Below are 22,949 nucleotides of genomic sequence, written 5' to 3' on the forward strand. Positions count from 1 at the left end.
AAAAAAAAAAAAAAGAACTGAGAACGTAGAAGCAATCTGAGTGCAGGATCTTATATTTTTATGATTTTTTTCTTATTCTTTCAGTTTTCTATCCATCCAGTTTGACAGCACTTTTCTTTAACAGTTTGCCTTTATTACTTTATTATCTAAAGCCTTCAACTTTGTTTTTGAAGAAACAACTTTCTTTACCGTTACTTATTATCAAAGTATATAATTAAAATAAGTACATGGAGTTCCGTGGCGGTCTAGTGGTTAGGACTTGGGGCTTTCCTTGCCGTGGCCTGGGTTCAATCTCTGGTTGGGAAACTAAGATTCTGCAAGCTGCATAGCGTGGCCAAAAAAAAAAAAGAAAAAACCGTCAAGTACAACTCTCGTAACTGGGTCTGGGATCAGATGCAGCTGCCTCTTGGGAAGCCCACGACCCAGTAGTGGGACAGGTGTGCGGTGTGGACGCAGGTTGGGGTGCTGTGCAGAGGAAGTGGAGCTTCGGTGATTCTGGCCGCTCCGTCTACCTGCGGGTGCCTCTGGGTGTCGACCTTTTGAGGGCCCGGCCGAAGCTGTGAGTCCTTTTCCCGGAAAGGTTTGCGTCTCACGTAGAATAGATTCACAGGTCCCTCGAGGCCTCCCTGGGACCTGGACCAGGCTACGAGCTCTCGGGTGGATCGCGCCCACCGCACTGAGCTTCCCGGTGGCCCCGTGCTTCCCGCAGAGTGCCCTGAACAACAGCAGAGCACGACTGGCCGCTGGGGCTTTGCGGGCAGGAGGTTTGTGCTTCTCTTTGACCACCTGGCGAGAGCTGGCTGGAAAGCCGGGTGTGGGGGGCACAGAAGGCGCCCTGGGTCCCATGGCCCCTGCCTTGAGGAGACCCTCTGTGAATCCACATCCACGTTCACGGGGACGTGGGGCCCTGACGCCTTGTGGTTTTGGGTTTTGTGGCTCCCTCCTCCTCCCTTTACGTATTTTATTTTTGTCCTTAAAGACTTAAAAAAACAACCTTAGGGTCTCCTTTGAAATAAGTAGATATTAACCCCCACCCTCGACTAGAAATGGAGCAATACGAGCCCTGTTTAAATCTCCCCTCGATTTCCAGGCGCAATGGTAACCCCGAAAGGAGCGCTGAGTTGTGTTTCTGGGCCGTGAGTTGTGAATTTAAACCTTAAGTAAGCGTAGAAAAAGGCAGGTTGTCGATCAGGAAGCTCAGGTGCCAGTGACCTCGCACAGGTGGCGCCTTCACAGCCGCCGGTGGGCGAGCTGGCCAGAAGCACGGGACCAGGTCTGGGGAGTGGGCTCTTGTGCGTCCTGCTGTGAGTTGGTGTGTTTCATAGGGCAGTTTGGCAAAGACCATTAAACGTCAGACGGCGAGATCCAGCGAGCCCTGCCCTGGGAGCGTTGCCTGAAGAAATAACCTGCTCGGCTGGCCTGGGGGTGTGGGGGGCTTTCCCACGTCTGCAGCGTTTGAACGTTTCATGGTGAACGTGCGTTCATTTTACAAGCAGAAAGCGTCACACCAAAAGCAAACCTCAGCCGACCCGCGTGGCGCAGGCCTAGAAAACGCCTGTTGAGCAGAACGTGCCTTTCTCCTCGGCCCCATCTGTGCCCTTGCAGAAGCAGGCATTGCCTTTCTGTTTCAGGGAGCCACGCCCACTGGTCCTCCTGGTACCGGCAGAACGCTTCTCGCTAAGGCGACTGCAGGGGAGGCCAGCGTGCCCTTCGTCACCGTGAACGGGTCCGAGTTGCTGGAAACGTTTGTGGGCGTCAGTCCAGCTCGGGTCGGCGGCTGCGCCCTTGTCCTCGCCCTGGGTTTCGCGTGGGACCCTGGCAACAGGTGCAGAGCACAGATGTGCACGGGGACCCCGGCGGGCAGGCGGAGCAGCTGAGGTGAGGGTCGAGTTCCAGAGGTGAGGGCCCAGCTTGGTGAGCTCTTTAGTCCTGTGTGGGTACCATGGCAAAGCAGACCCTGCGTGGACTCCTGTTTCAGGTCCGTGACATGTTTGCGGTGGCCCGAGAAAACGCTCCCCATGTCTTGTTCATTGACGAGGTTGATGCGATCGGCAGGAGTCGCGGCCGTGGGCACTCGGGGGCCGGAGCGAGCAGGAGAGCCCCCGAGCCGGCTGCTCGCGGAGATGGACGGTGAGCGGCTGCACGACCGTCCCCGGGGCCTTCCTCTGTGCGGGGCCTCCCCGGCCGAGACCCCCGCTTGCTCTGTTTTCAGGAAGGCTCTTCTCGGCACACACGGTGGAGGGAGCCGCTCTCAGAGCTCGGCGCGGGGCGGGGCCGACACCCAGGCTCCTTCCACGCTGGCCTCTGACTCGGCCCGCCTCCTGCCCAGACCCCTCTCCGGTCTCCCCCTGGGGACCACTGCTCGGGGAGGTCCCAGCTCAGCGTGACAGCCCGGCAGCCCTGCCGACGCTTCGCGGGAAGCGTCTAGGTGTTCTTACTAGTTTCCAAATTTGGAGAAGCTTTTGTTGGACCTTTGGCAGGTCTTGTCTTTGCTTTGGCTTAGGAGCTGTGTTGGGGTCCCCGACACGACCCAGGGTTTGGTGATTCTCCGGGAGGACTCCATGTTTAGTCGGATTCAGGACCACGGTTGAGTGCAGTGACAGGACACAGCAGAATCACAGGGAGCAGGTGCCTGGTGGCCAGGGAAGCCGGCCACAGCCTCTGGAGCCCTGGAGTCGCAGGATGCAGCTACTTCCCTGGCAGCGGGCTGGGTGACACTTGGGAGTGGGCTTTACCCCGGGGGCTGGTCACGTGGCAGCCTCTGTCCAGCGTGTGCCACGATCCCAGCCTCCCAGGGGGAAGGGCGGGTGCTTCGCAGAAACCGCACATCTGCATGCACAGTTGAGGCTCAGGGAGCCCTTCTTAGCAGGGAGCGGTCCTGAATCCCAGGTCCCAGAGGCGGCCGAGGGCCCCCGTGAGCAGGCCTTTCTGCAGATGAGTGCTGGGTGAGCTCAGGCCCTCGCCACCCCGCTGCCTTCCAGTCGGGCTCCCTGAGCCCAGCAAGCCGTCCAGGGCCTGGTGGAGGGAGGTCTCCGCAGCGACCCAGGGCCCCGACGGTGGAGGCTCTCCCCGGCCCCTGCAGCTCACCGCGTGGTGTCAGAGGCTGGCCGTAATAGACCAGTAATGAATTAGGATGGGCGTCCGTGGCCTGAGGAAGGTCTGGTTACCCACCAGTGCACATGTGCCTCAGTCAGAGCACTGGGGGCCGCGGGGACCAGAGCCACCGGTTGCTTCCTGAGACGGGTCCGAGCTAGCCCTGGGCGTGAGTGTCCGCCCCACACTGAGCGGCCTGTGCAGTGGGCTGCGGGCCAGCAGGAGAAGCAGGCCTAGCGTGGGGCTTCCGGGGTGGGTGGCAGGGGTCCTGGGAAGACGGGGCCAGCCGCGCAGGGGAGGAACCCTGGGAAGAGGAGAGACTCCTGCTGCCTGGGCACCCTCCTTGGGCTCACCTGCTTCTCTCATGTCCAGGGTTCAGCTCTCCCACGAGCGTCATGGAGCTGGCCGGCACCAAGGGCCCCGACATCCTTGACCTGGCCCTGACGCGGCCCGGCCGGTTCGACTGTCAGATTTACATTGGTGAGTGTGCTGGTTGCCTGGGGGCTGAGGCTTGGCTCTTCCCTCCTTTGGGTTAAAAGTTTGGTTAGATCTTTAGCTGTGTATTTGGAGGAGATTTTGATTGGGGTCCTAAAGCCGTTAATACAGTGTTGTGAAACGGTGGAGGTGCATGGGTGCCCCCCACTTTGGGAAGAACAGGTATACTTGGGGCTGGGGGAAGGTCACTGCAGTCCATGCAGGTGGGAGCGAGGTGACAGACTTGGAACCTTCAGCTTTTACTTTTTGTTAGCGAGAGAAGCGTTCACCCTGGCCCTTTCCATGGGTGAGGAGATCCTGGAATTTAGGACTTGAGTCCTGCACGGAGCCCCTGCTGCCAGGGCAGCCAGAGTTTTGCTTGTGCTCGGTCCCTGTCCTGGGATGGGTTTGCGTGGGCCGGAGGCTCCACGGTCAAGAAGTTCTTTGCTGTGTCGAAGAGCTGAACGAGCGTGACCTGTGGGTCGCTTCTGCCGCGGGGAGCTCCCTGGGCTGGCTCGGGCAGCCCGGTGTGCAGCACAGCCACGCAGGGAAGGGCCCTTGCGGTGAGGAGGCTGCGGGGGGCCCCGCCCTGGCCCTCAGTGCCGCTCCCTCTGTTGGGCCCCCGACATCCGAGGCAGGTCGTCCATCTTCACGGTCCACCTGCGTCCACTCAAGTTGGACGAGAGCCTGAGCGAGGACGCCCTGGCGAGGAAGCTCGCGGCCCTCACTCAGGCTTCACAGGTGAGTGTGGCCAGGTGGGCTGTGCGGGTCTGGACCGGACGTCGGTGGGTGGTGTCTGGTTGTGCCATTTGGTCCTGGCATGTGCTCCCCTTGTCTTTAGAACTTTTGAGTCTGATGGACATATCGGAGGCCTCAGAGATGATTAGCCCCAAGGCTGGCTTGTGCCTATTTGAACTGCCACCCCGGGAACATAGTGCAGTGACGCCTCGTCCCCTTGGCATGCTGCCCATTGGAGGGGTCATGGTTCAGCACTTCCCAAATTGGATGACAGACCTGAGTCTACACGTCCAAGAAGTTGAATAAACTCCAAGTAGGGATAAACCCAGAGACGTCCACACTGAGATACAGTGTAATCCACGTTGGTCAGAGATAACGAGAGACTGTTGAAGCCAACCAGACAGAAGGGACACCTAGTGGGGACGGGTCTTCAGTAAGGTTAACAACCGATTCTTCTTGGAGACCGTGAGGCCAGAAGGCAGTGGATCCGGCAAAACTGTTCTTCAATAGGGAAGGAGAAATAAAGGCATTCCTAGATTGTTTTTTAAAGTTGAGGGAACTTATTATATTTAAACCCGCCCTCCAGGAAATGCTGGAGTCCTTTGGGCCGAAATGAGAGGGCGCTGGCCAGTGACTTGAAGCTGTGTGGGGAAATAGCCTTGGGAAAGCCAACTGCATAGGTAAACGGAAAGGCCGGCATCCTGTCTGTTTTTGGTTTGCAGCTCCTCTGGTTTCCCTTTATGATTTAAAGGGCAGGTGCTTCAACCCATAAAGACATGTCTGTGTTAATGGACACGCGACGTAAGAAGACGTAACCTGTGAAGGTGGGAGGGGCTGTGTAGGAACAGAACCTTTGTACATTGTTAAAGCTGGAAAGGGAAAAACTGATTCTAACCTTCCTGTGGAGCTGCCAGGGGACTGAAGAGCCAGCACAGTCTGTGCAGAGCACAGCAGAGCTGGAAGACACACTTCTCTAATACAGAACTTAACTACAAAGCTCCAGTAAACAGAACGGGGCTGCTGGCGCAAGGGTGGGCGTAGACCAATCGAGTAGAACTGAGAGCCTAGATGTGCGCTTGTACATCTCGGTCAGTTGTTGTTTTTTTTCATTTATTTTATTCATTTATTTTTGGCTGCATTAGGTCTTCGTTGCGCACGGGCTTTCTCTAGTTGCGGTGAGCAGGCGCTACTCTCTGTTGCAGTGCGCGGGCTTCTCTTGTTGTGGAGCACAGGCTCTAGGCGTGCGGGCTCAGTAGTTGTGGCACGCGGGCTCAGTAGTTGTGACTCGCGGGCTCTAGAGTGCAGGCTCGGTAGCTGTGGCGCACGGGCTTAGTTGCTCCGCAGCATGTGGGATCTTCCCGGACCAGGGCTCGAACCCGTGTCCCCTGCATTGGCAGGTGGATTCTTAACCACTGTGCCACCAGGGAAGTCCTTGGTCAGTTGTTTTTGTCAAGGGTGTGAAGACCATGTGATGGGGAAAGAACAGCTTGTTCAATCAAATGCGCTGGGACAACGGTGTCCGCAAGCAAAAGGATGAAACTAGACCTTAGACCACATGCAGCGGTCAAGTCAAAATGGATAAGAGACCTAAACTGTGGAGCTAGAACTATAAAGGTCTTAAAAGAAAATCTTCGTGACCTTGGATTTGGCAGTGGTTTCTTAAAGCACGAGCAACAAGTGAAAAAACAAATCAGACTTTTTCAAAATTAAAATCTTTTGTGTGTCAAGGGACATTATTGAGGTGGTGAGAAGACAGCCCACAGAATGGAAGAAACTATTTGGAGATTATGCCTGTGGTAAGGGTTTATAATTCAAAATATTTAAAGAACCCAATTTAAAAATGGGAAAAGGATTTGAACATTTTTCCAAAGAAGGTATGCAGGTGGCCAGAAAGCACATAAAAAGGTGCTCAGTGATATTAGGAAAATGCATATCCAAACCACAGTGTGCTATCACCTCACGCTCACCAGGACGGCCGTAAAAGGCAGATGGATGAGTTGCCAGGGGTGCAGGGAGATGGCCGTGCTCGCGGGGTGCTGGTGGGGATGTAAGGTGGCGTGGCCACGGGGAGCCGCCTGGCGGTTCTTCAAGAGTGAAACACAGTGACCGTATGACCCCAGTGTTCCAATCCTCGGTATCTAAGAGAACTGAAACATTTGTTCACACAGAGGCTTTACACAGATGTTCACAGCAGCGGAGTTCATAATAGCCGAGAGGTAGAGGCCACCCCAGTGTCCAGCGGTGCGTGACTGGATAGGTGTGTGTAGAGTGGGTACAGAGGGCCAGCTGTACTGGCCGTGTTATATCGGGGACTTGAGCGTCATTGGAGTTTGCTGTCTCCTGTGGAGGCCTCGGGGTGGCTGTGCATGTGATGGAACCTTATTCAGCTGTGGAAAGGAATGAAATACCAATACACGCTACGATAGCGAATGAATGTGAAAACACTGTGTCGAGTGAAAGAAGCACACACAAAAGACCACCTATCGTCGTGTGATTCCATTTATGTGAAACGTTGAGAAGAGGCAAATCCATAGAGACAGAAAGTAGGTTGGTGGTTGGCTGGGCATGTGTACAGGAATTAGCCACGTACGTCACATCTGTGATGGAAATGTCTGAAATGAGATCAGGGCAGTGGTCGCACATCTTGATAAATTTACTAAAAGTCTTTGAAATGTACACTTAAAAACGGATAGATTTGGGCCTCCCTGGTGGCGCAGTGGTTGAGAATCTGCCTGCTAATGCAGGGGACACGGGTTCGAGCCCTGGTCTGGGAGGATCCCACATGCCGTGGAGCAACTAAGCCCGTGCGCCACAACGACTGAGCCTGCGCGTCTGGAGCCTGTGCTCTGCAACAAGAGAGGCCGCGATAGTGAGAGGCCCGCACGCCGCGATGAAGAGTGGCCCCCGCTCGCTGCAACTACAGAAAGCCCTTGCACAGAAATGGAGACACAACACAGCCAAAAATAAATAAATAAATAAATAAATAAATAAAATTTAAGAAAAACGGATAGATTTTATGGTAAATAAATCATACCTCAGTAAATTGTTCAACCAAAATACTGGCTGAAAGCAACGGTGACTGACAGAGCAGTTCCCATTTCCTTCAAGTCCTTGGCCTAGTTTAGCTCTGGTCCCTCTGCTGGAGATTTTCCTCTAACAGTCCGCCCTGGGGCACTGATGGGACTGTTTCTCCTTTTCCGGGTCAGGTGCTGATATTTCTAATGTTTGCAACAAAGCGGCCCTGATCGCCGCCCGCCACCTGAGTGCTTTTGTTCCGGGAGAAGCGCTTGGAGCAGGTGGTTGAGAGGGTCATCGGAGCTGAGCCGGGCAGTGCTGAGGGGCGGTGTCCAGGTCCGACCCACAGCAGGCCTGCCCTGGGGCCCCAGCGTCACTTCAGTGAGCTGCAGCCGTGCACAGTTTTCCAGACCACAATCTGGGACTTGGGATCTGCCAGCAGCTTTCGTGCTCTTACTAGAGCAACATTAGAATTTCAAAGAGATGTAAGCCCCAGGGCGCTGTGTCAGACCCAGGTTCCGGTGCTGCCGGTGGCTGAGAGGCAGGTGTTTTGCGTGCTTCCTTCAGCGTGGGGTAGAGGTCTCCCGAGTGCCCTCCCGGGGACGGAGGTCAGGGAGGTGTCCGTGTGGCCAGCAGCTGTCCTTCCATGATCCTGCCCCCACAGCTGTGAGAACCAGCCCGTCTCCAGACAGCAGGTTGGCAGGGCTGCTTTGTCTTTGCTTCATGTTTTATTGAAGTGTGGCGTGCACAGACAAGTGTCAGTAACCCAAGGCAGTCGCCACAGCTGCTCGACGCTGTCCTGCTGGCGCTGCTGAGCTGACCAGCCCTGAAGCTGAGGTCACGCGAGTCGTGGTGCCTTCTCTGTGCCCTGTTCCCTGCCTGCGACTGGGTGTAGGCGGCGTAGAGAATGCTCCTGGTCTCCCTGCGTCTGGCCTCACTGCCAGTCAAGCCACGGAGAGTAGCTAACCCCCTTGGCTGCAAACGGGCCCCCGAAGGCACCGGCCGCTTGCGCGGTGGGGCGGGGCTTCGGCAGAGCACAGGGCAGTGCGGCGTCTGGTGCGGGCGGACAGGCGCCCAGCAGGCCTGAGCGGCGTGTGTGGGGCGGACAGCCTGCGGGTCTGTCCTGGGCGGACGGAGGCCCTGACCAGCCCCCAGCGTGCCCGCAGTGCAGAATGGGGCCTTGGCGCCCCCCTCTCAGCCGTCCGTTTGTCCTCTGCCTCTTGCCATGAACTTGACTTGCGGGTCTCGAGAAGAAGACGCAGGTTCTGCAGCCCAGCGAGAAGATGACGGCGGCCTACCGTGAGGCTGGCCGCGCGGTGGTGGGCTGGTTCCTGGGGCGCCCAGCCCCCCGCGCGTCTGCGGTGTGGTTCAGGGCCCACTCCCCTCCCGGGGGTGCTGTGTGGGCACGGTGCCTTCCAGGTGGCGGCCCTCTTCACTCTTTGAGGATGTAATGGACTAGAATTTGTTACAAGATTCCCTGAGGGGTGGGTGGGCAGAGGGGGATGCTGGTTCCAGGAGGGGTCTGGATGCTGGCCACCTGACACCTGGAGGTTCCATGTTAAACTCACCTCACTCTAAACTTTCCCCTGACGGCACGGCTCCTCCACAGCTTCCTGGGACGGCGGGACAGAGGGGGTTTCTGTGTTCGTCCTTGGGGTGACCTGTCAGCGCTGGGGCCCAGGGTTTCCTCTCCTCCTCCGGGATGCCCGGGGACCCTGGGGGTGTCCGGGCGCGCCTGCCGTCTCTGGCAGGCGTCCATCATTCCCCGGGGCAAGGGGCTCGGCTACACCCAGTGCCTGCCCAGGGAGCAGTGCCTGTACACACGGAAGCAGCTCTTCGACTGCGTGTGCGCGGTGCTGGGTGGCCGGGTGGCCGAGCAGCTGTTCTTCGGGCAGATCACCACGGGGGCCCGGGACAACCTGAGGAAGGTCACCCAGAGTGCCTACGCCCAGGTAGGGCGGTGGCCGCGGGGGCTGGGAAGGGGGCTCAGGGCACCGTCCGCCAGGCTCACGCCCGCCCGGCTCACGCCCGCCCCTCGCCTGCCCCAGATTGTGCAGTTCGGGATGAGCGAGAAGCTGGGCCAGGTGTCATTCGACCTCCCCCGGCCTGGCGAGGCACTGGTGGAGAAGCCGTGCAGCGAGGCCGTGGCCCAGCTCATCGACCAGGAGGCCTGGCGGCTGGTCAGCCCTGCGCACGCGCGCACCTTGGACCTGCTGACTTGCTGCCGGGAGAGGTGGACAAGGCGAGTGGGGTCGGCCCGTCCCCAGGGGCGGGGCGGGGGCTCTGCAGGGCGCTGAGCAGACGGCCTGACGTGGCCTGGTATGCAGGTGGGCGGGCGGCTGCTGGAGAAGGAGGTGCTGGAGCGGGCCGACATGGTGGAGCTGCTTGGGCCCCGATCCTTCGCGGAGAAGGCCGCCTACGAGGAGCTCGTGGAGGACACGTCCTTTCCCGAGGGGCTGAAGGGCTGGCGCCGGGGGCTGGAGGAGGGCGGCATGGAGTGCCCCATGCAGGAGAGCCCAGCCTAGCGCCCCTGCCTGGAGAACAGCCTCCGGAATCTCCAGAGAGCAAATTAAAACACGTGATAATCACAAATGGGTGTTTTCAGGTCGGGGTCCTCTGAGCCCATGGGGATTCCAGCTCCCAGAACGTGCCCTTCCACCGAGGCGGGGGCTGGGACCCTGTTCCCGAGTCAGAGGGGAGGGCAGTGGCCGAAACTCACCTGCCCCCTGGCGGCCTGTGTGTAGGACCCCCTTGGGCCTCCCGCGAGGTGGGTGGTGGGCTCATCTGCTGGGGACAGCCGCCCAGCGGGGGGACATCGGTGCTGGTCACCTCACCTGCCCCAGGGAGAGACGGAGAGGGGGCTTTTGGCCCGGTTCAGAAATCCTCAAGGTTTGGTGAGGTTCAGAATTGAGGACAGGAGAGTACTAGCCAGGCGTCAAGCGAGTAGCTGTTAGGGTGGTGAAGACCAGTTAGTCCTTAAGGAGGGGGGGCCTCACCACTTCCACCGGCGGGGTGTCTGGGGGGCGGTCTGAGCCTGAGGGGTACCCCAGCGGAGCCACCCCTGTTCTCAGGGTAGGGGCCTTGCCAGCCGTGCGTCTCCAGGAAGCTGCGTTCCTCGTGGCCCGTGTTGTTAGGGTCCAGGAGAGGGGGCTCTGGGTTGCTCCACGTGGCAGGACAGCCACCAGGGGTTGTAGCTAAGCTCGAGGGCTGAGACTTCCATTCCGCAGTTGGTCCTGGAGCGAGGCCAGGGCCCAGCCTCCGGGGAAGTCGGGGTTAGTGGAAATGGCCCCGCGGGTCCCCGAACACGGCCAGGGCGTCGGAGCCGTCAGAATTGTGACGGTGGCAGCGGCTGCTGCCTTGGGGTGGGCGACGCGGACTGACTGCGGCAGCGGGGGCGCCGCCCCGCGTGCCCGCTGCTGCTGTCCTGGCCGTGGCCACACGCTGGGCTTCGGGGATGAAATTTTCCAAACCGTTCGGTATGTTTGCCTCAAAAAGAGCGTTTCCAACTTGGGACAAACACTTTCAACTGTGTTGTTTGTAAAATGTGTGTTGCTGAATTTCTGAGGTCTCCGGGGCTCGCCCTGTGACGCAGCCTTGAACACTCATCCTCCGTGTGTTGAGCTGCTTGGCGTCCTCCAGGGGCCTGTCCTGGGGCTCCTTCCGACGGAGGTGGGGTGCTCTCCTTGACCCCAGGAAGGACCCACGTTGTCCCGAGCCTGGGGGTCTGTTCCTTGGGAGACGGTGCAGCCCCTCCCCGGGTCCAGGGCACTCCCCTGGTGACAGCGCCCCTGCCTGCCTGCCCCGTGCCCGCACCCCCTCCGGTCTCCTCAGCGCCCCCTTCACGTCGCACCCCGTCTGGGCCATCGCACCACCTGGGCCGAGGCCTGGCCAAGGATCTCGGGTTAGGGAGGCTCAGGCCCGCAGGAGGAACCGCCCGGCCCAGGGCACGCGGCCTGCATCTCACGGTGGTTAGAACGGTCAGGGTTCAGGCTTCATCCTTGGTCCTCTGCTCACAGGCGGACCCTGCCTGGCGGCTGCCTCCCAGAAACCCGCCCCAGGCTGGGAAGAGCCTCTCGGGAGTACCTCTGCCTCTTCCAGCCTGGGCTTGTGGGGGCAGGGTCTTCGCTTCTTGAACGCCTCGAGAGCCAGGGCACGTGACCCAAATAAGAGCCCAGGGTGTGTCACGGTGGAACCCCCACTGGCTTTAGCTGGGGGAGGACCAGAGCACGGAGCTCCTGGAGGCCCCTAGAGCAGCCACCCCGGCCCCGCACGCCTGAGCTGCCACGTCAGCTGGAAAGGAAGAGACTGGCCAGCGAGACTTAGGACAGGGTGCCGTTTTAATCCTGCTGTTTGGAAATGAGATCTGCAGAAGCCGTAGCAAGAAGGATGGGAACTCGGCGGGGGGAAGACCTGGGGGGCGGGGGGCGCGGCTGCCCTCACAGGATCCCTTTTAAGTGAAATTCTTGGTTGTGTCTGGAAGACCCCTCCGTGTTGCTGCCCCTCACGTGCCCCTCCTGGTGCACAGGGTGACCCTTTTCCTGGCGGGACGTGCTGTAGCCACGCCCAGTGGGCCCAGCCTGGGCCCAGGTCTGTTTTCCTTCCCCAGGAATGTTTCAGTCGGTGGAGAAGGGGTCAGGGCAGCTGGCCTTGGGGACTCAAAGCAAGCGTACACGTGTATTTTAAAACTGTTCTTGGACTCGCTGTCTGACTGGAAGCCGCTTCTGTCCCTTAGTATGTAAGCAGCGTCCGGAGCAGCCGAGCCTGGCGCCCCTGAATTGGGGGCCCGGCGCTGTGCTCAGGTCCCCTCACGTCCCCACACCCCTCGGGCTGCTGCACGCGTGTGCGTGCCAGTGTCTGGTGGGCCGCGGGGCCTGTCATGCCAAGGACGGGGGGAGGGCGCGCCTCGCCTGCCCCTGCCCTGCCCGGCGGTCTGAGGCGGTCGTGACATATTTGGTGCTCCCAGCTCAGGAGGTGGGTCTGGCTCTCAGGCAGGGGCCACGACAAGCAGGGTGGTAGGGTCTGGGGGCTCTGGTGCTGACACTTCCTGGGCGGCAGGAGGGGCGCGGGGATGGAATCACGGCGGTTAGGGCAGCGGGGTGTCCCGCGGGCTGGAGCTTGGCACTGCCGTTCAAGACTGGAACCCCGAGACCCCCGGGGGGTTGCAGAGCGCCTCTCACGGGCAGATCCCTGCTCACCGCACCCCTACCCGGGGGTCTGGTGACAGGTGAGAACACCATTCCTACAGACAGAAGTCTCGTCTCATCCCTGGGCCTGGTCCCTGATCCAGGGACCAGGAAGAGCTGGACGTAAGGCCACTGGGCTGGGCTTATGCGGAGGCGCCACGTGGGGCGGGCAGCGTCCACGGGGCCACGGCTGCCCGGACCTGCCCCGCCTCGGCCCCGGGCCAGCCGGCCTAGTCCTCCTTGGGCCTCTCCACGGTGAGAAACGTGTCCACAACGGCAGGCTGCCGCTCAGGGGCGCCGAAGGGCTGCTTCTCGCCGTCCTGCTCGGCCCTGGTGCGTGTCCAGGAGGGGGAGCGCAGACAGCCGGCCCTGGGCAGCGGGTGTAGGCCTGGTGGGAACACGGGCTGGGGTCAGTCTGGCTTGGGGTCCCGGGTCACTCCTTCAGCTACTGGGCTGGGCCCGTGTGTGCCTCCAGCACGGGGTCGGGCCACACGTTGGGGTCCCCTGGGCACCAGCAATGTGTACACGTGGGTCTGGGTGCAGCCCGGCCAGGGCCTTTCCCCCAGGAGGGTCCCCGTGCAGCTGAGGCGCCCGCCTGGCCCGGAGCAGGTGCCACCCCGTTCCCCCCCGCCGCCGCCTGCACGGGCAGTGAGCCGGGAGGGGGGACGGTCCCTGGGCCCCCATACCCCCGGTGGCTCCCGTGCCGTTTCTGCGGCCTGCGGGCTCCAGCGCTTCCCGGGAACTGAGCTGAGGAGGGGCCAGGACTCGTGAACACCGCCCCCCCCGTTTGTGCTCTGCCTACTTGGGATTAAACCCGAGTAGTGAATTCTGCTTTCAGTGGGACCGTGGCTGTGGCCTTACGTTGGCATTTGAAAAGTGAAGTTAAGGAGGGGTAGGAAAACCCCTTAGAGCCGGCGGACAGGTGTGTGAAGTGCGGAAATGGTGAGTGAAATGGTGCCGTGTCGACAAACACTTAAACACGCGTCAGAAGGGAAATCATTTTCCAAAATGGGTCTCCAGGGAGCGGTGCCGGGTGGCCCGAGGCCCCGGGACCTCCCGCAACCCCCTCTAGAGCCCGGCAGCGGCCCCACCTGCGGGCGAGTCGCTGGCCTGGTTCTCGTCATCTGAGTCGGCAAAGACCTCGGCCAGCTCCTGGTCGGACATGTCAGTCAGCTCGGTGAGGTCCAGGAGGTCGAAGTGCACCTCCAGGGAGGAGACGCTGCTCAGGGGCTCTGGGGGCAGAGGGGCGTGTCAGCGGGGCCAGGTGAAGGCCAGTGCGGTGGGAGCGAGGTGGGGCTGACCCATCCCCGGCGCCTGCTCCCCGGGGCGCACCCAAGGCCCAGGGACCCGCCCCTGGTCCCAGGGAGCACGCGGGGACAGGTGGGCTGTACTTACGCCGCCTCTCCGTGACCTGCAGGAGACCCGGTGCCGGTACTGGGACGCCCACCTCCTCCTCGGCCACAGGTGAGTGGCTGCTGGTCCCCGTCCCAGGAACGGGGGTGCCCAGGGCAGCCCTTGGCACCTCGGCCTCCTTAACTACCCCTGCAGCAGAGAAGGCGTTACCCGAGGGGACTGCGGTCTCCCACCGCCACCCCAGGGCGCGGGCTGCGAGGGCTTGAGAGCCTGGCCCATCGAGCCCTCCCTTGAGGCTCTGGGCAGTGACCGCAGTGGCCAGGGGTGACCTTGGGTCAGGAAGCCAGACAGGGGGCAGAGGGCTTCTCCGAGGAGGCTGCCCTTCCCCGTAACCCTGCTTTCCAGGCCCTTTGCCCTGATTACTTGAGCAGGAATGAGCACAGGTCTCGCGGGGACACTTGCCGGTCCTGTCGGAGCCCCCAGGACACCAGTACTATCCCCCGTCTCTACTTTCTGGTCCACCCTACGGTCGGGTGGGCGGTTGTGCGTTTCCTTGCCCTTTGGCGCACTTTGATCCAGAATGGCCCCGGCTCACCTGCCTGTCCCGTGTTGTGTTTGAATCCACGTAACACGTTCTCACATACAGCGACTCCCGGACGGTGGACGCAGCAACCCCTCCCCACCGACCACGCCTCCGGACTGGGAATGTCACGCCAGGGTTTTTTCCGTGCAATGCTTGTTTTTATGTAATGGCTCATTTCATGTAATTTTTGGTCGGGTGAGAGGCGAGGCCCCTTGGGGATCTGCCTGGTGGAGGCTGTGCCCCTCAGGGGCGGCCCTCCACCCCACAGAAGGCTTGCTGTCGCCAGGGCAGACGCTGCTCCGTCCACACCTCCTACCCGCGCCTCCGGAGTGCTCCAGGGCCCGCTGCCCCGCCCAGCCAGGGGTCGCAGTCATCTGGCAGGCTCGTGCCCCGAGGCGACAGGACCCCTCGGCTCCCTGGCGTCCCCACTGCTGCTGTCTCCTGAGCGCCCCCCGACAGAGATCCCACGTGCCCTCAGCTGGGGGACCCCCAGCTGACAGGTGCTCAGGAAAGAGTGAGGAATGCCCTCCCGCTCCCTCAGCAGTGTGGCCGCCCATCCCAGGGGTCCAGCGCCGAGAGCTGGGTGTGGACGAAGCCACAGGAGCAGCTGCCGAGGGGGGGCCCAGCAGGGGGGCCCAGTGCCGACAGCTGCCAGTGAGGGGCGGGCCTGTGTGGCCAGCAGCCTGGCGGGCCGCGTGGGTCTGGAGGGTCCCCGGCTGGGTGGGCGCTGCCGAGCTGGCTGGGTCGCCCCTGGCTTCTAGGATCCTGGGAAGCACGGCTGACGGGAGGTGGGCCTGCTGACTGGCGGGGCCTGCCTGGCTCTGCCCTGTGCTGCGTCATCGCTCAGGGCCCAGGGCTGGCCCACTGGACTGGGGATCTGGTTTCCACCTCGCTGCCGCATTTGGAACGTGGTGTCTGAGCATCCTTGGAGGGTAGGGTTACACCCCCTGGTGTCCTGGCCCGCCCAGCCCAGCAAGGACACCTTCCCGACCAGAGGGCACGGGAGCTGGGGTGATTGGGGAACCTCTCCCGAGCCTCAGAATCCCTGCTGAGGGTCGAAGGCCCAGGAAGCCCTCGGGGACCTTTGCTCTGCAGGAGTGTTCCGCTTCCTCAAGGCGGGGTGGCACAGCGGCCCGGGTCCCCCTCCCCAAGGGCGCACGCGTGCCTGGAGTGTCCTGCTCTGCTTCCACACGTGTCCCATCGTGGTGGGTGACTGGCTGGCTGGGGGCTCCGGCTAGGTGCTGCCATTTCTCTGGAGCCTCCCAGTGGGACAGGTGGCTCTGGGTTAATAACAAGAAGGATGACAGTGGCTCATGGTTTTCTGTGCCAGGCAGAGTTCCAGCCACATGTTTTTCAGCTAATGTCACAACCCCGCTACGATGAAGGGGCAGTGAGTCTTGTCCAGTAACACCGAGGGGGTCAGCTTGTCGCGCGGGAGCTCTCAGCCACCGCCTGCCGGCCAGCAGAGAAACGGGAGACCCTGACCTTGTGGCCACAGGGAAGCTAGGCCCTGACCAGGTGGAAGGGGACTTAGCATAAAAGATGGGGCAGAGGCGGGGGTCTCTGCTCATAAAGGCCCTCTCTCACCTTATCTAGAAAAGAAAGCGCTGTTCACCTGTGCATCTGGCAGCTTCCTGCGCAGGACTCGGATGAACAGAATAGGTGATTCCTGCCCTCTTGAGGTGGGGCAGGGCTGGGGAGCCCTGGGGGCTGTGGTCCCGCTTTGGGGACAGGTCCGGAGGAGGGTGGGAGCCGGGTGACAGCTGGGGAGACAGCACCATCAAAGGCCCTGAGGGGAGCGTGGCTGCCTCTGAGGAATGGCCGGGGTGGGTGAGGGCAGGGGACACCGGTGGCTGCTGAGTGAGCTGGGAGGGTCCCGAGCTCAGTGGCACAGCCTCTACCTGCATGTTTCTGGGATGGGACGCAGCAGTCCAGGTGGGAAGGAGGCAGTCCGCAGGTGCTGAGATGGGGGCAGGGCAAGGAAGCAGGACCTCCTTCCCCATCCGGACTTGGGTCAGGGGGCTGGGTATGCAGATAGCCTCATTATAGATCCTAGGATCCAGGGGTCCCAGACAGCCCGGGACAGACCTCCAGCCCCTACAGGCACAGTGGCCTTTTGTACTCATTGTAAGAAGCACATTTTATCAAATTTCAGCATCCCTGAAACAGCAAACCATCTAGTCGATGGTGTCACAGAGCCAATGGAATACGGTAACGGGGAACTCTTAAAGTCACCTTCTGCCTACTTTTTTATTCTTTTCATCTCCCTTTGGCAGTGGTCTGGTCTTTATTTTGTAAATCCTGGTGTCCTGGCCTGTGTCAAAGCTGTGCGGGGGAGGAAGAAAAAGCAGAAGATGCAACTTTTGGCATCAAGGACACTGATCTTTTGGCTGGAAGGGTGTGAAGGAAGCAGGACCTTTGCTCGGTGCACAGCAGGTGCACCGTAAATGCTGGTTGGATGAATGAGCCCAAGACCCCACCCCAGAGTCACTAAGCGTCTGTGCTCGGGATCACCTGGGCCTGTCTGACACCCTCTCGATAAGCCCTTGTAGGAAGAAGGGAGAAATTCTCCACGAGTGAGACCCCCTGCTCTTCCTGGGGTGTGAAGCAGAGGAGTGCCCGCTCACCCAGGCAGGCACCAGGGCAGGGGTCCTTGGCAGCCCGGCCAAGCCGCAGGCCGGGTGGGTTCAGCAGACCCCAGGGTTGCCCAGGCCGGGGCAAAGGTGAGCGGTGTCTCTGATGCCCCAGGGTCAGCAGTGGACTGGCAGCCTGGCAGAGCCCCCAGGGAGGGAGTGAAGCCCGTGGCCCCTGCAGGGGGCCTGCTGCCCTGCCCTGTGGAAGCAGCACCCGCGTGGGGAGACTGGAACTGGGGACCCAGGGCCTGGTATGAACGGATATGATAGTGTTACCCTGTGCTACGCTGCTGACCTATTTTCCAGCACATTCGTGCCAAGAACTTGGCCCAAATCTCAAGTTCCCTGCTGTGCGCCCGGGGTTTTGCCCCAAGCATGGAGGAGGTGCTCTGCACGTACCCAACACGAATGAGTGAAATCATGAAGTGAATGAATGAATAGCATAAAACCCAGCATGGCTGCAGGGAGGGAGGGACGGGCATCGTCCCCCAGTTCCCCAGCCCCTGTCCCTGGAGTCAGCGCTCCTCCGTGGGGCATTTTGAGGATGCCGGGTGGGCCCCATCTAGGCTCAGCCCCCGCAGGGCAGGGCCCAGGCCTCTCCCTCCCAGCCGGACAGACTTGGAGGTAGGTGGGCTAGAGACTTGGTCTCCCAAAGGCACCTTCGAGAAGCGCACCCCATCCTCTCCCCTCCATGTCTGTGCACTTTGATATTAAGAAATTACTGTTAATTCGTTTAGGTGCAAAAATGCTGTTTTAATTATAAAAACCTTATCTTTTAGAGGTAATTTCAGAGATACTTAAGGATGAAACAATATGTCTAGACTGGCTACAAATTACTACTGAAGGAAGGTGGGTGCAGGCGGGTGAGCAGCCGGCAGGTGGCACGGGGTGAGGGGCGGCGGGGGGGGGCGGCTTTACCATACTGTTCTCTCTACTGTGTGTGCGCCCCTCTCTCCAGAGTAAGTTCCAAAAAGTCAGCGAACTCAGAAAATGACAGTCACAGCTACCCACGCGTGACGCCCCCATGTGGGCAGGACGTGGCTGCTGTGGCCCAGCCCCAGCACGGTGCCTGCACAGAGGAGCTTCCTGGTAAATAACATGTCTGAGCACTGAATGAGTTAGGTCTCTGGGGCCCCAGTAAGTGACGTTCAGAAACTGAAGGGTCATTAAGCTCCCGTCCCTCAGGCCTGCCCTCTCCTCCCTCTCTGCAGGCGAGGGGGGGTCTCCACTGACAGAAGGGGACACGGAGCTCAGAGGGGCCTGGCTGCTTTGCCGGCATCCCCAGCCCTTGCTCTCCAAGCCTGCCCCATCAAATCCTCGCAAAGCCGCCACCGGGAAGCCCCGGGGTCCTCGTGCGGCCAATGGGAAGAAAAAGCTGGATCCCTCCCACAAACGGCAAAACAAAGAAAACCCACACCCACTAGCCCCTGAGTGCCCGTGGTGGTCCTCGGGGGGAGCGTGACATGGGCCCCTAGACCGCCGTCTGGAATGCACCTGCCCGGCGCAGCCTGCAGACAGAGCGGTAGGTGGACCCACTGCTTCAGGACACCTCCAGGGCCGGCATTTCGGTCTCCAGAGCAGGCCACTGGCGTGGCTAGGGGACCCCCAGCGGACCCCTATGTGGTCAGGGAGTGGCTCCCTGGGATGGGACCTCCAGGAAACCCCGGGTGCATCTGGGGCCTGGCCGGGTGGGTGGAGGAGCCGGGCAGTTTGCATCCAAGTTCCGAGGCCGATGGCACAGGAAACCCCTCCTGAAAGGTTCCTGGGAACCTGTCCTAGGAAAGGTTTCCCTCCCACCGGGCCAGGGCCAGAGTAGGGCCAGACTCCAAGGAGAGAGACCCCCGGTACACCTCTACCGTCCCGACAGCCGGCAGGGGCCGTGAGGAGGGGTCACTCCGTGCACACCTGCCCTCCCAGATGTGTAAGCTCCCGGGCCTCGCCCGGCAGCCAGCAACCCCTGCCGGCGTGGGAGCCCCCGCAGGCGGAGCCAGGGGCACCCCCCGCTCCGAGCCCCTATCTCAGCCTGGTGCCCCGAGGATCCCGGCCGCGGCCTCCCCGCCCTACCCCCAGGGAGGCTCGGCTGGGCCGAACAAAGCAGACGCGCAGCTAAGAGGGCAGCATCCCCCCCACGCCTCGCTGACCTGGATCCCGACTCTGGCCCTGGCACGCCCCATCTTCCAGATCCCCGGCTCCGCTGGGAGGGGGCTCAGGACCAAGCTCTGGGCCAACCACTCAGGAGCGCGCCAGGCACCGCTGCCCGGGTCGCGAGCGCGGAGGACGAGGGGGCGGGGACGCGGTCCGTGCGGCCCCCGCCCAGCGCGGGGGCCGTTCCGGGCGGTGCCCCCGCTCGTCTTCCCGGGCGCGGCGCACTAGGGTCCCCCCGCTTCGGCCCGGCGCCGGGGGACTCGGAGCTGCCTGTGGGTCTTCACGGCCCCGGGGCGTGGCCGATGTGTGGGCCCAGGGGGAAGGGGCTGCGAGCCGCTGCGGGGAAAGGCGCAGCTCGTGGGCTCCCGGGGGCTGGGGCCGCACTCACCTCCCGGGCTGGCGCCCTCCGGGGGCTCCATGCGGCCGGCAGGGCCTGGGAGGGGCGCGCGCGGCGGCGTCGTCACCCGGCCCGCGCGCCCCTGCAGCTGCGGCGGCGACTCGGCCCCGGCTCCCGGCGCAGCGCATTGGGGCAGCAGCCGGGGGGCCGCGGCGGCGGGGAGGAGCCCGCGGGGCGGGGCGCGCAGCTGCTCCGGGGCCCTGTTCCCCCCCACCCCCCACCCCGTTCTCCTTCCCTGGCCCCGCAGCACAGGTGCGGCCCCGCCCCGCCCCGCGCGCGCCCCCTGCCGGCCCCTGCCCCCGAGGACCCCTCCCACGCGGAGGCTACCCCCTCCTGCAGACCCACCCCGACCTGGCCGCGTCCCGCAATGTTGGCCCGGCCCCTGCGGCCCCTGCGCGCGCCCTCATTCAGCAGCCGCGCCGACTTCCGTCCGTTTGTTCACCCCCGCAAATTTGTGGGGCGCCAACTACGTGCCGGCGCTCTGCGGGGTATGGAGGGGCGGGCCTAACACACTAGGGCCCTTGAGCCAAGAATTGCAGATTGTGGTAAATGCTATGGAGAGACGCGGCGAGGGGGCGGGGTGGGGGGGCGGCGAGAGCGTCTAAGGGCTAGGCTGGGGGCAGGGGCGGGGGGAAGGGAGGTCAGGAGAAGGAGGCGGGCAGAGAGGGGGCCCCGGAAGGAAGGCAGGCAGGGTCTGGGCGTGCTGAGAGCACCAAACGGTTCGATGGAGCCCCACTTCCAGACGCTGGACCCTGCACGAGGCCCTGGAATGCGGCTTTGTGCCAGGCCCTTGGTGCATTAATTCTCCCGGGGAATCTTTAGAAGACGGGGTCCTGATTTTCCAGGTGAAGCTGAACACAGGGTAGGCAGCCGACCAGGGTGCCACAACCGGTGGCTGGAAGCCAGAAGATCCAAATGCAAGCCCATGGTCTGCACAAAGACAAAACAAACCAAAGAAAAGCATCAGGGAGACAGTTTGTTCCCAGCTGGGCGTGGAAAAATCCGCAGAGGAGGGAGGTGAGTATGAACTTGGTGTTTGCAGGAGAGGCACCCTCCCAAAGGCAGGTTGTCCATACAGCTTCAGCCAACGAAGGGCCTCACCACCTAGTCCAGCTCCAGTCACATGGAGCCCATGGCCTTTGAAACGGTCAGTCAGTGAGGCCGGCTGATAGTTACCATTTTTCTTTAGTTTACAAAACAAACAAAACCAAAACCTGCTACAATGATCTCATGACCCACGAGGACAAGCCGCTGCAGTTTGCACTCTGTGCCGTTCCGAGAGGCAGGTCAGCCCCTTGGGGACAAAGCTGAGCTACAGGGTGGGTGGTGGGGACATAAGGAGGTCAGGACAGTAGGTGGGCACTGGCTGCTCAGACTCAGCCGGGGTGGAAGTTTGTATTGTCTCACAGTGGTCAGAGCAGTATTTCTGATTCCCCGTGTCTTCCAGAACCTTCTGCTCCCGTCAAGACATTCCCTGTCCGTGCCCCTTCTGCCTGAACCTGGGCAAGCTTGTGGCTGCTCTGGCCAATGGACTGTGGCAGGTTGATGCCATGTGACTTCCAAGGCTGGGTCTTAAGTAGGATTCAGCTCTTTCCGAAGGCTCCCCTGGAACCCGGCCACTCTGTGTGAGAAAGCCCAGGCCATTTGAGGGGCCACTTGAGTGTTTTCTGGCCCACAGTAGCCAATGAACCAGACATAAGGTCTCAGCCAGTAGCCAGGCATGAGAGCCTGCCTTTGAGCCACCCCCAGGGGGTAATACGTGGAACCAAGGTGGGCTGTCCCCACCGAGTCCCAGCCAAGTTGCAGATTCATGGGCAAAACAGATGTCATTGTATTTCATTTGGGGGCAAGCTGTCACACAGCCATAGTAACTGTAACAGTATTGGTGTTTATTAATTCTCCCCATTTGACATGTCAATAAATGGATACAGACGGAGTCTTGTCAAGGGCATCCTAGCTGGTAAACAGCAGGTGATCTGACTCCAGAGGCCAGTGCTTATTTTTAACTTTTTATTAAAAACATTTTCATGTAAATCAACTATACCTCAATTAAAAAATAAAATTAAACTAAAATAAAAAAGGAAAAAAATCCATTTTCAAACAAAAGCAGAGAGAATAGCACAGTTAACCCACATGAACCATCATCCAGATTCAACGATTACCAACTCATGGCTGATCCTGATTTTTCTTTACTTTCAATGCCTCCCTCCATTGCTGGGTTGTTTTGAAGCAAATCCTATATATATTATGTCATTTCATTTGGAAATACTTCACTGTTTATCTCTAAAAGAGAGCCTAGTCTTCTTAAGCACTGTGTTATCCTAACATCCAGGCCTCCATCGAGTTGCTGCTGTGGTCTGAGGCAGTTTACCTGGATGACCAGGTACGTGGGTGTGAGGAAGAGCCAGGTATTAGACATAGGTCAGTGGGTTTGTAGGTATTAACATTTGGTCTTTGATTTTACAGGAAACTCAGATGCCATTTATCTGGATTTCCGAGATGCACAGCTTGATGCTGAATAAAAGTATCTCAAGCCACCCATGTGAAGAAAAGGCTCTTTTCTAAAAATCTGAACTCAAATATGAAACGCACAGGTCGCTGTGGGTCTTATTGGGAGCCCAGAGAGCTGGCGGCAAGGCCTCCCTGAACTATTCATGTCTGCAGTGCACACCGATAAAGCACGCTGTGCTGTTGATTTGTGACGGATGAATACCCTGTCTCATTATCCTGAGCTAACCCTCCTGTTTTTGCCGTTTTTGTTGAAAGGAATTATTGTAAATGCATTTATTTGATTCAGGACTCCCGGCCAGACTTCTAAAGCAGAAAGCCAATCAGCATGAGGCACCTAGCGTATTGGGTCTGCAAAGTAAGTGTTAAATAATTATCATTACTCCATTGTGCTACCCAGCTGCACTGTCTCACCTACCAAAACCCCTGTGGGAGGACCCCACCTTAGGGGAGAAGACCCCTATCAGGCCAGAGGTTTCTGACACAGAGGCTCAGGCTCTCGTCAGCCCAGGCACCGTGACACCACCAGACCTCACAAAGGCCTCAGGGCTGCTATAAATAAATCACGGCTGTGTGCAGTACAGTCCCTCCAAAGGGCTGTTCCTTTCCGGCAACGATCAGGGCTTGGGTGGGCAAACAGGAAGCCCCCCAGGCTCGTCGCTGTGGCTCTCACGTGCATGCCCCTGTGTGGGTGCCTGAGGCTAAGCAAGCCCAGCTACGGAGGCACCTTTGTCTCCCACCTGAGCCTTGTTTCATCATTCACGCCCTGCTCCCAAGGAAGCTCTCCAGGGAGAGAAGATTCTTCTCCATCCCAAAACTGATGGAAA

At 60.4% G+C, this 22,949-nt stretch overlaps 2 protein-coding genes and 1 long non-coding RNA gene across 3 annotated transcripts in view; 2 read left to right on the forward strand and 1 right to left on the reverse strand.

Moving 5' to 3' along the window:
• LOC102975338 (AFG3-like protein 1) overlaps positions 1-9,836 on the forward strand; it is a 19,842-nt gene extending 10,006 nt beyond the window's left edge. The window contains 13 exon segments of the mRNA XM_055078870.1: positions 1,632-1,769; positions 1,979-2,072; positions 2,075-2,101; positions 2,104-2,130; positions 3,466-3,573; positions 4,184-4,294; positions 4,297-4,308; positions 7,512-7,579; positions 7,581-7,621; positions 8,561-8,678; positions 9,072-9,272; positions 9,369-9,562; positions 9,648-9,836. Of these exon segments, the coding sequence (XP_054934845.1) occupies positions 1,632-1,769; positions 1,979-2,072; positions 2,075-2,101; positions 2,104-2,130; positions 3,466-3,573; positions 4,184-4,294; positions 4,297-4,308; positions 7,512-7,579; positions 7,581-7,621; positions 8,561-8,678; positions 9,072-9,272; positions 9,369-9,562; positions 9,648-9,780 (1,272 nt within the window). The 3' untranslated portion in view covers positions 9,781-9,836.
• Positions 9,837-12,733: 2,897 nt separating this feature from the next.
• DBNDD1 (dysbindin domain containing 1) lies at positions 12,734-19,636 on the reverse strand. The gene is made up of 4 exons (XM_024124808.3): positions 19,606-19,636; positions 13,899-14,045; positions 13,595-13,735; positions 12,734-12,891 (listed from the first exon to the last, which is right to left on the reverse strand). Exons 1-4 carry the CDS (start codon positions 19,634-19,636, stop codon positions 12,734-12,736), a joined length of 477 nt encoding a protein of 158 aa, XP_023980576.1.
• An 828-nt stretch (positions 19,637-20,464) lies between these two features.
• On the forward strand, positions 20,465-22,749 carry LOC114484060 (uncharacterized). The gene is made up of 3 exons (XR_003676565.1): positions 20,465-20,631; positions 21,947-21,997; positions 22,081-22,749. It is a non-coding gene; the product is annotated as an uncharacterized lncRNA (long non-coding RNA).
• The last annotated feature ends 200 nt before the right edge of the window (positions 22,750-22,949 follow it).

Source organism: Physeter macrocephalus, chromosome 17, assembly GCF_002837175.3.
Source record: "Physeter macrocephalus isolate SW-GA chromosome 17, ASM283717v5, whole genome shotgun sequence".
Classification (NCBI taxonomy): Eukaryota; Metazoa; Chordata; class Mammalia; order Artiodactyla; family Physeteridae; genus Physeter; species Physeter macrocephalus.